This window comes from Nicotiana tomentosiformis, chromosome 12 (genome assembly GCF_000390325.3).
Source record: "Nicotiana tomentosiformis chromosome 12, ASM39032v3, whole genome shotgun sequence".
Taxonomy (NCBI): Eukaryota; Viridiplantae; Streptophyta; class Magnoliopsida; order Solanales; family Solanaceae; genus Nicotiana; species Nicotiana tomentosiformis.
In genome coordinates this window covers 75,371,024-75,381,633 of record NC_090823.1, presented here as the reverse complement: position 1 = coordinate 75,381,633, position 10,610 = coordinate 75,371,024, and the positions used below count along the sequence as shown (strand labels likewise).

Below are 10,610 nucleotides of genomic sequence, written 5' to 3'. Positions count from 1 at the left end.
GTTTTGGTGTGACTGAACCCCATAGAGAGGCTGCCTACGTATCCTTTCGGAATCAAGTCAAACATAGTTCAATGAAACTTTGTTTTTGATTTTCTTTTCCTTTGTTTCTTTTTATTTTTTCAGTTTTTTCATTTTCATTTTTTCCTTCTCTTTTGCCTTTCTTGTTTCTTTTTTTTTTAATAACATCTTCAGGTTCCAAAGAGGGTAATCAAAGAAAGGTAACCGGCTTAAAAGGGCTAGCAAAAGGGTTAATGATGTTTGGATAGCGAGAATGAAAGCTTTCTTCATCCCAATCAGAGAACATTAATGCTACATAGAGGGTCATGTGTGGACCTTTCCAATTTAGAGCCCATTTTCCTTTAGCTTCTTCATGAGGTGGGAGGATACGTCTCAGAATGCGTTGTCCTATTTCAAATTTCCCGGGCCTCACTTTCTTGTTGTAGACACATGCCATTCTTTGTTGGTAAAACTGCCCATGGCAAACGGCGGCCAATCATTTTCATCAATCAGTGTCAATTATTCCAATCGGTTCTTGACCCAATCTTTATCCTCAATCTCGGCTTCAACAATGATCCGAAGAGAAGGAATCTCAACTCCGTTCTAATTTTCTATTTATTTTCTTACAAGCCTTGTCTTCAAAAAATTCTGTTTCTTGATTCATTATTTTAGGGTCTGACAGCGTTTTAGGATCTGGCATGAATTCTGCAAGCATATCATGTTATTGAAATCTGCATTTAACAGAACTGAAAAAAGAATAAGAGAAGTGACAAAGTCAAGAAAAGAGACATGGACGATGAAATATTGATTTCATTTATTTGAATTTTAAAGATAGAAGGGTTTACATCGGAAAGTAAGACAATAAAAGTAAAACATCTGGATTACATCCTGAAATAATTTGGACGCAGAAAAAATAGCAAGACCGGCTACCGAGACTCCCGTCTAACAGGAAACTTTCAGGTTTGGTGACCGTTTTTTGGATTTTCTTCTGTCTCGGCAATGGCTACAATGGCTTTCAGTGCCGGATCAAATTCTTTGTCCTCACAAATCATACCAATGACTGGCCCATTATTGTGAGTCGGCAATGGATTGTTAGTCACATTAGGGATCTCTTCGTCCCTTAGCACAATTCTTTTTTCTTCTATCAAGCTTTCGATTGCCCTTTTGAGGGTCCAACAATCTTCTGTATCATGGCCTTCTACTCTTGAATGGTAAGCACATCTGGTACCGGCCCTGTATGATGGGGACTCGAGATTTTTCCGATTGGAAGGTACAGGTTGCAATAGACCCAGTTGGATTAGCTTTTGAAGCAGATTGGAGTAAGATTCGCCAATAGGGGTGAAATTATTTCTCCTGGGAGGCTCACGAGGGCGTGGATTATGTTGGTGTGTGTTTTGTGGTGGATTGGGATCATATGGAGCTTGGTAGGGATGGTTATGTCTGGGAGGTGGAGCTCGGGTTTGGTTGTAGTGCTACTGTGGCCATGTGTAAGGTTGGGCATTCATCACCACATAGTGAGGCGGTGCCACAGCATAAGCTGCTTCTTGATGCGGGTAGTAATGTTGTGGGGATCTTGGTGGCATATAAGAGTGGTCAAATGATCCGTAAGACCTCTTGAACCTGAAGCCATCATGGCTCCCTCCTCCCTCTTTTGCGATTAGCCAAACCCCCTGAACCGTTCTGGATGGCTTGGGAGGTAGCTTTCAAGGCAGCTTGACTCAATATCCGTCTAGTTTTCAGACCGTTCTCTACCATCTCCCCGATTTTGATGGCCTTAGCAAATGTTTTGCCCAGAGCGGACATCATATTCTGGAAGTAATCAGCTTCACGGGCTTGCAAGAAGAATATAACCATTTCTGCTTTGGCCATGGGTGGTTTCACTCTGGCGTCCTGCTCGCGCCATTTGATAGCATACTCGCGGAAAATTTCTGTGGTTTTCTTCTTCAAATTAGACAGGGAGTTTCTGTCTAGAGTGATGTCGACGTTGTACTGGAACTGTCTGACAAAATCCCGGGCTAAATCATCCCATATGTGCCAGTGGGAGATTTCCTGATCCATATACCATTCTCAGGCGATTCCTGTCAGGCTTTCTCCGAAGTAGGCCATCAACAACTCTTCTTTCCCACCAGCCCCTCTCAGCTGATTGCAGTATCTCTTTAGATGAGCAATTGAATCTCCGTGCCCATTAAACTTCTCAAACTTTGGCATTTTGAAGCCGGCAGGTAGATGAACATTTGGGAACATGCACAAATCTGAATAGGAAACACTTTTTTGGCCACTCAGGCCTTGCATATTTTTCAAGCTTTATTCCAAGCTTCTCATCTTCCGAGCCATTTCTTCGTGATCGGGATTCCTAAACGCTCTTTCTTGTTCAATCAGGGACTCATATTGTGGCTGTAGAGCATATAAGTCCGGAGTAAAATGAGTCAGATCAGGCTGAAATTGCGGGCCTTGAAAGGTGAATGTCGAAAAATCAAAGCATGGCCTGGGCACGGTTGGCTATGCCATGGTGAAAACTGGTGGTGCGGGGAACAACGTTGACGGTGCTCCGGAGAACGGTGCCTGGGGGCAAACCACAGAAGGTATACCGGTGAAGTTGGATGATATAGAAGGGTACCCAAATGGGACAAATGGATTTGTCATAGGGATGTTGGTGGTTCCAACTGTCCTTGGGACCAGCTCTGGGAACCCAGGAATGGCGCTTGGCGGTTCCCTACCATTGGACCAGGCGTCCCATATTTCCAATATGTAGAGACACAACATCTTGTTTTCTTCGGCAGTTGCCGACTCGGGTTGTGAAATAGCCAGCTCAGGGCTATCCTCAGAGTTAATGATGCGGAGATTGCTTTCTGAAGCCATTGGGATCTTTCCTTTGGATCTTGTAAAATAGGGGTGAGAAGTCAGATTACCGACAAAACCAACCACCTGAACAAGACCTAGCTAAATTGCACACACAACGCCCTTGTCAGTTTTGAGACATTTAACAGATAAGGAATCGCACATTGGGGATGCAATGCACCTGAACAGTTAAACATTTCTAAAATAGTTTTGCAATGGCTGCGTGTTTCATCTCGGCTTTTACTATTTCTTTCATTTCCACTCTCTTTTCTCTTTTGCTTTGGCATTCCTGGTTTTTCCTGTTGTTGTCATTCCTGGTTTTTCTTTCATTCTTGTCACACTTTTCTTCCCTTTTTTTTCCTCTCTTTTTGTTGATTTTCACTTAGATTAATTAGGGCTATGATCGCATCCGATGGGGATTGCCTACGTATCATGACGCCACATGAATCAAACCATTACGTAGTTCATGGGACGATCAAGAATAAAGTAAATAAACTAACTATTTTTTCCTTTATTTTTTTTATATACAAAACAGACCACGAAAGCTCCTAACAAAGAAAATATTTTTTAATTTTGATTTTATTTTGGGGGGAATTTTTGAAAGGAAAATTCTTTAAGAATAAATAAAATATTTTTGGATTTTGATTTTTTTTAAATATATTTTTATTTTATTTTATTTTTATTTTTGAGAATTTTCGAGAGAAAGACTTCTAAAGAAGAAAGAAAATATTTTTGATTTTGATTTGATTTTCTTTTTTGAATGAAAGACTTCGGAAAAGAAGGAAAATATTTTTGGATTTGATTTTTTTTTTTGAATTTTCTAAGGAAAGAATTCTAAGAAGGAATTAAGGAAAGGGAAAATATTTTTGGATTTTGTTTTTTGAAAATTGGGGCCGGAACCGATGAGATTTGCCTACGTATCTCACATCCGGTGAGAATCAGACCCACGTAGTTCGGTCAAAACCGACTATGTTCTCTTTTGATTTATGAAAATTAATCCTTAAAACCATAGAACTAGACCACATCGTCCCCTTATTTATTTTTCTTTTAACGGACATTTGTACAAAAATCAGAGAATTTCTCTCTTGTTCATTCAACTGATTTATCCTAAAGCTGGTCAATATGAAAGCCTCCCAATTAATGCAACAGATAGCACATAACATGAACATATTGGTCTCAACAAGGTACCAGTCCTAAAATAGAACCCGACCCCTGTGCCGAGCGCTGCTAAGTCAAATGTACATGATGCAAATAAAGAGAACCTACTAGGGATATCCGGCATGAGGTTTGTTCTTCTAGGTTTAAATCCTGGTGGAGAAGGTATCTAGACTGGCTTACTCGAGCAGACAACTCGAGCCGAGTAGGGTCAACGTACCGGTAGCATTGCTTTCTGGCTTAGCTGATGGTGCTCCCCACCTAAAATATGTGTGACTAAAAATCCTTCACCGGGTGGCAAGCACCTCGTCTATCTCAAAGAAAGTGGGCTATGTCAAGCAAATGCCCAATTTTAATTTCAAGAAGACTCAGAGGGGGTGCGTGAGAAGAAAATTTATAATGTACAGTTCAACAATATCAAGGCGGTAAAAAGCAGAAAAGTAGCACATTAGGCCCAAAAGAAAATCATAGTATATACAAAATTAATAAAGCCAAATAAAAATCAACATGCACAAGCTTGAATTCTTAAAAGTCCCCAGTGGAGTCGCCAGAGCTGTCACACCCTTTTTTGACCCCAAAAGGTATGTGTTATGAATTATTGTGGGTTAAAGAGTTTTTTCAATTAAAGTGACAAACTTGAGTAGGGATTATTTTATTTACAGATTCGCCACTTGGAATTGATTTTTTGGGTGTTCCAAGTTACCTTTTATTTGAATCCCTAGTCAAAAGAAGGTTTGACTCCATTATTATTGGTCTGTAAAAACAAAGTCTGTGTAAGAAAATTTATTGACCGTAGAGAAGGAGTAAGGCATTCTCCAAGTCCCGTGGTTTTAGCACGGTCGCTTTATTGACTAAAAATGGCTTGAATTAATTTTGGACAAAATATGTTTTATTGGATTTTCGTGTTTTACCTATCCGCTTTTAATTATTAAAATATAGAATTATCTTTGAAACAAATCACGTGTGTGAATCCGTTTTGTTTATTGCGCCAAAATCATGTCACGCGTACATGTACAAAATTAATAGCATTTTATTAATATTAAGATTATTTTGCCCAAAGTTGCACGAACGCATACTTCGATTTTAATTTTGAAAATCACAATTATGTCACGCGAACGTATAGATAATCGCGTTAGATTAATTAAAAGCACGCCTAAAGCACTCTAATGGTGTTCATTATTTTTTCTAAAGTTTGAGATTATTGTAAGGTCATGAATTGTAGAATTACTTGTGGAAGAAGTGATGTACTCTAATTTTATGAGTAAAACTAACAATTTTAAAAATTGATTAATCGAAATTGCAACTCAAAATTATATCTAGCTTTACTAACGATTAGTTGGTTGGCCTCAAAACCTTTACAGTTCACTGCCTAAAGATGTAGTGACTACATTAATTCCAAATTATCTAATAATAAAGGCCCACTCATCATTCTTTCAATTAGGCCCAAATTCTGTTTTATCCCAATTAGCAGATATGACCCATTTTACTCTATAACAAATTTTGAATTGCTTTGTCTAACAAAATGAAACAGCACCTTCCAATCCTTACATATGATTTTAATTTCATAAAAACTAAAAAATATCTAAACCAAAATGCTCAACAATCAAACAACCGATAATGTAAATGCAACCAACAACAAATCCCCAAAAAACAACTAGACCAGAATATTACAATAAAGTTCATACCAAACAAAGCCAACAAAGAATATACAATTTAAAGAGATATGAATGGAGCTTGGCAATAATAATTACTGAAACTAAAAAAAAGAAAGAAAACGGACCTTTGTATTAATATGAACTTTTGAGTTTTACCGCAGGGAAATCCAAAACAAATAAGACCCAGATAGGACCTCGATGAACGCAGACCTCGGCGGATGAAACTCGATTGGAACTCGGTTAAAACCCAGCTGTTGGAGCTATTTTGGGGCTGCTGTTTTGCGCGAAAAGCTGCTGTTTCGCTAAGTATCGGGGGGCTATTTTTGATCTGTTTCGTGGCTATTTTGGCAGCAGCAGTATAGCTACTTTGGGGTTATTTTTGAGCTGAGTTTTAATGGTACTCACTGCTGGTTTTTGGGTGAAGAAGAGGGATTTTTCATATGCGTTTTTCAATAATATTTGGGGTGAATGTGGATCTATTTTTGACTGGTTTAAAGGTGTTTTGAAGCTGAATTTCCTAGCTGGTTTGGGGAGGAGAGTTGCTGCATTTTTGCAGCAGCTTTGGAGCTGAATATTGGTGTTAATGGAGGTAGTTTTTGCAGCAGCACAGGGTGGCATTTTGGGGTGTTTCAGGTGGAAAATAGGGCTGGACAGTAATGGAACCTTGGAGCTATGAATCCATTGAGTTTTTAGGTGGTTGAATGTGATCTTACATGGCTGGAAATGGAGAAAAGAAGGTAGAATTTGCAGTGGCTGACTTTCTTCCTCAGAGGAGAATTTGCGGCGCTCAAAAGCTTAGAACGAAAAGATGGCTGCTAGTATCTTTTTTGTGTTTCCTCTCTCTATCGTGTTCTCATGTGTGTTTATATAATGTGAGTGTATGTGCAGGTTATTGACGGGGATAATGGGGATGTGAGTGGGGACATGAGTGGTGAACATGGGAGTGTGAGTGTGGGAAGTGGAAAGTGAGTGGGGAAGTGGGAAGTTAGGTATTGGGGAGATGAGTGGGGAAAGTGGGAAGTGAGGCATTGGTGAGATGAGTGGGAAAAAGTTCAAGAACGGTCAAAAATTAGGTGCTCACAATATCTGGATCTTGTCTTTCTACATGCGACATTCCTCGATAATGTGTCCCTTTATGCCTGAGTGATAGGTGCAAGTCTTGTTGGGGTTGACCCACTGAGAAGGATTTTCAATAGCAGTTGCAGGAATGGGAGTGACATAACCGGTGGCCTTCAGTCTCTCGTATATTTGGGTTGTGGGTTCAGCAACATAGATGTATTGTCTAGGAGTTCTGCGGTCAAAATTTGGTCAGGGTTTTGGATAGTTCTGATGGGTAGGTGGATATGAGTGGTAGTATGCTGGTTAGGTATTGTAGGTGTGGTAGGTGGTAGCAGGATAATGGTATTTTGAAGGTGAAGGTTGATATGCAGATGGGGGTGTTTGATAGGTGAGGGGAGATTTTGGACCTTGGGCTACCATCGCGGCACTCACTTCCTTCTTATTTGAAATACCTTTAGACTGTAAGGCTTTATTAGTGTCTTGCATTGCTTCAATGTTGGTAACCATGCCACTTTTGCTACCCTCCTCGATTCTTTCTCCCATCTTGATGATGTCAGAGAACTTATGATTCTTTATGACCATCAATCTCTCATAGTACTGTGGGTCTTGAGCTCTAACGAAAAACTTATTCATTTGTTCCTCTTCTAGAGATGGCCTCACCTTGGTATCTTCTGATCTCCAATGGGTGGCATACTCATAGAAGGTCTCCGTGGGTTTCTTCTTGAGACTCTGGATATAGAAAACATCTGGTGTATTTTCTGTATTGAACCTGAATCTGTCCATAAAGTCAGACGCCATACTTACCCAATTAGACCACTTCTTTGGGTTATGACTGATGTACCAGGATAAAGCATCCCTAGTGAGACTTTGCACGAACAACTTCATGCGAATTTGCTCGTTCTTTCCTATTCCCACAAGTTTATCACATTAAGTCCTCAAATGCACCTTGGGATCACCAGTTCTATCAAACATCTCAACCTTTAGGGGTTTGTAACCCTCCGGTTGGATACACAAATCTTCCTAATTCAAACTTTCGACACCTTTCCCTCCTTCGAGGCTCTAGACCCTTCCAGATAACTTTTTTTTAACTCTTCAGCCATGTTCCGAATGGGAAGGTCCTTTTCGGTAGGTTCGGGTAGGTATAGTGTTTGCTATAGGATGTGTGGTAGAGTTTCTATGTATATGGGGTTGCTTTGGTGTGTTCCAGGGACTTGAATGTATGTATGATCATTGATGGAGGTCTGGGGTGGATCGTGAGTAGGTGGTGGCATATTCTTAGGGGTATGGTAGGTGGCGATTTGCGGATATTGGGTCATATTTTGGTGGTGTTGCTGAGGAGTTTGTAATGGTGGAGGCTTAAGGTTTTTTGCGGGTGGGGGTTGTGATATTGATGTGTAGTAGGGGGATTTGTGGAGCTAAGGGTGGTGGATTTTGGGGTTTTGGGTTCTGGGGAGGTGTCTGGTTTTGAGTGGTAGCATTGTGGTAATTGATGTCGGGGACGTTCAAGGTAAGGGAGAGGTTGGCGAGGTTGCGAACCTGCTCGAGTTCGCCTTGTAACTCCAAAATCTTCTACTCTAACCGCATAACTAGTTTATTTTTCCCCGGTGTACTTCTTCTTTTCGAAGTCTCTATATTCTCTGTCATATGAGCATTGTCTTTTCTGTTGCCACTCAAATCATCCATCTTTCCTTTGACCTTGCTTTTGATATCGTTAGGTGGAGGAGGAGGTGGAGGACCTTTAGATTTGGTGTGACATACTAACGTTGCCAGAACACACGAACCAACCTTTAGGAATGGGAATAATCAAAAGAAAGAAAAATAAAAGGTAGCCAAGTTAGTAAGATGAAATAAAAGAGTCTTGCAGATAACACGTAAGGCATGTAATAGTTCGCGTACTAATTTGGGGACCTCGTTTTGCCCGAGGTAGGCCTAAGAGACAAGTAGACTTGGAGAAAATTTGTGCCAATGTTGCCTCATTCCACTAATGCGAGAAATAAATCAAACCAATATGTTACTAAATCGAAATAATGATATAGCGTCACTAATGACATAAAGCCTTAGTACATCGAATCTAGATGAAATCTAACTATAAAACAATAAAAGAAAAAATTCTCCTATTCTATTTGGTCCTAGATGGACCTCTCCATGCTTTTTGACTTCCTAGCTCCATCGATCACATTCTCAAGGTCGCACATGTCGAGCAATAAGTATGCCATTTCCAGCTTTCCTCCCTCGTCGTAGCCCATACCTTTATAGTCCCAGAGACTCTTTCTCATATTTCCTTCCAATTCCATTAATACTTGCTCTAAGTGTTCCAACCTTTCTGTTGACTTGTTTGCTATATCCTTCCATTCTTTTATTGCCTCCATGTCTACCTTATGTTGTTTAAGATACTTGGACTCAGATTCAAAAACCCTCTTGCGTAGACTTTTGTACTTTACCTGGGCCTCAGCCGCTTCATCTATGATTCTTCCTTCCAGGTTGACTCCCGATTTGACATCCCGGGTTATGTCATCTTCTAGCCACGAAAGTTAGTAATACATATTCCTAGTATGATACATGTCAGGCTCGATAGTCTCCCCATCTACAATGATCTTTTGATTCCACATGTGTTGAGCCTTGAACTTGAAAGGAATGACATCCCCTTTGAAATCCGCCTTATACTGAGTCATATTAGAAACTCGAGGTATAACCTTCTTCCTCCCAGCTTGCCTTATTACCCTTATAGGAGCGTAAGGGTAGATGCCTAGCAACCCAATCAACACCAAATAGGTGGCCCCTTTGGACCTCATTATGAACTCTTTGTTGGGAAACCACTCGAACATCCAATGTACCTGCTTGTTAGTCAAATTACTGAAGAGGCGTACCCATCCTTCAGCATTTCCAGGTTTTGCAAATCTATCAGGAGCAAATGTCATCTTCTTTGGATGATGACTGGCGATATAATCATTCAGCGGCCTACACAAGAACTCTTTATGGTAGTCTCCCCTTATAAAATGTTCTAGCAACCAAAGTTGTAGCAGAAGATTACACCCTTCAAAATATCCAGCCCCATGTTTGCAGCGATCCAAAACTCGGTACATCTCAGCTAGGATCATAGGAACATTAGTGTATTTTTGTCCCTTGATCCCTTCCATAATGGTCCTGGAGACCATGGCAAAACAAGTGTGAATTTTTCCTCCTTGCATTGGGAAAATTAGCAAACCCAGAAAGTAGACTATGAAGACATAAACTCGACGATGAACCCATCCCAAGGAGGTGATAGCCAATTCCTCATGATTAAAATTATATGATTTGTTGTTTCCGTGCCGTTCATAGAGAAACTCAAAAGGAATGTAGGATTTCTTCAAGCAACCCAACTCGTCATTCTTCTTGAACCCAACCATTTTCAAGAAATCGCGTGAGGTACGATTTTCTGGCACCAATAGGCCCATACTATCCCATGGAAGTTTGGTGAAGCCCCCAATTTCTTCTAAAAGAGGAGTCATCTCTATATTCCCAAATTAAAACATGGCTCTCTTTTCATCCTAAAACATAGTGGTTGCCTCACTTAATTTCCTGTATGGTCGGATGTTTAACAAGGACGGTAAATTACCCAATACCCTTCTTATGTGGTTCCTATCATACGGTGCGAGGTTGTTCCACCAATCAATCAGTCGAGGTGGGATGTTCTGGACCATGCCAAACTTAGGAATTCCGTGCCTCATTTTATACATTAAATAAAAAAGTTAGACCTTTCCCCTCTAGATTTAATTACTTACGCAATAACAGTCAACATGTTGGCACATTTGTCCAAGTAATGCAAATAGCATGAATGTGTCCCTTTGGATTGTGAAAATCCCTTTAGACTTTGGACAAGGCTCATCTAAACAGATTAATGTGCCATGGGCATCTAATCCATCCTAG

General features: G+C 40.2%; 2 protein-coding genes across 2 annotated transcripts; both read right to left on the bottom strand.

Annotated features, from left to right (window-relative positions):
* Positions 1–1,626: 1,626 nt before the first annotated feature.
* Positions 1,627–2,055, bottom strand: LOC138902884 (uncharacterized). The gene has a single exon (XM_070190785.1). The coding sequence runs from the start codon at positions 2,053–2,055 to the stop codon at positions 1,627–1,629; it is 429 nt and encodes a 142-aa protein (XP_070046886.1).
* A 4,952-nt stretch (positions 2,056–7,007) lies between these two features.
* On the bottom strand, positions 7,008–7,502 carry LOC138902883 (uncharacterized). Its single transcript, XM_070190784.1, has one exon. It carries the CDS (start codon positions 7,500–7,502, stop codon positions 7,008–7,010), a length of 495 nt encoding a protein of 164 aa, XP_070046885.1.
* Positions 7,503–10,610: the final 3,108 nt, after the last annotated feature.

What these genes read in the sequence shown, in the direction of transcription:
- LOC138902884 (XM_070190785.1), bottom strand. Translation starts at nt 2,055, where the DNA reads ATGGATCAGGAAATCTCCCACTGGCACATATGGGATGATTTAGCCCGG.
- LOC138902883 (XM_070190784.1), bottom strand. Translation starts at nt 7,502, where the DNA reads ATGGCGTCTGACTTTATGGACAGATTCAGGTTCAATACAGAAAATACA.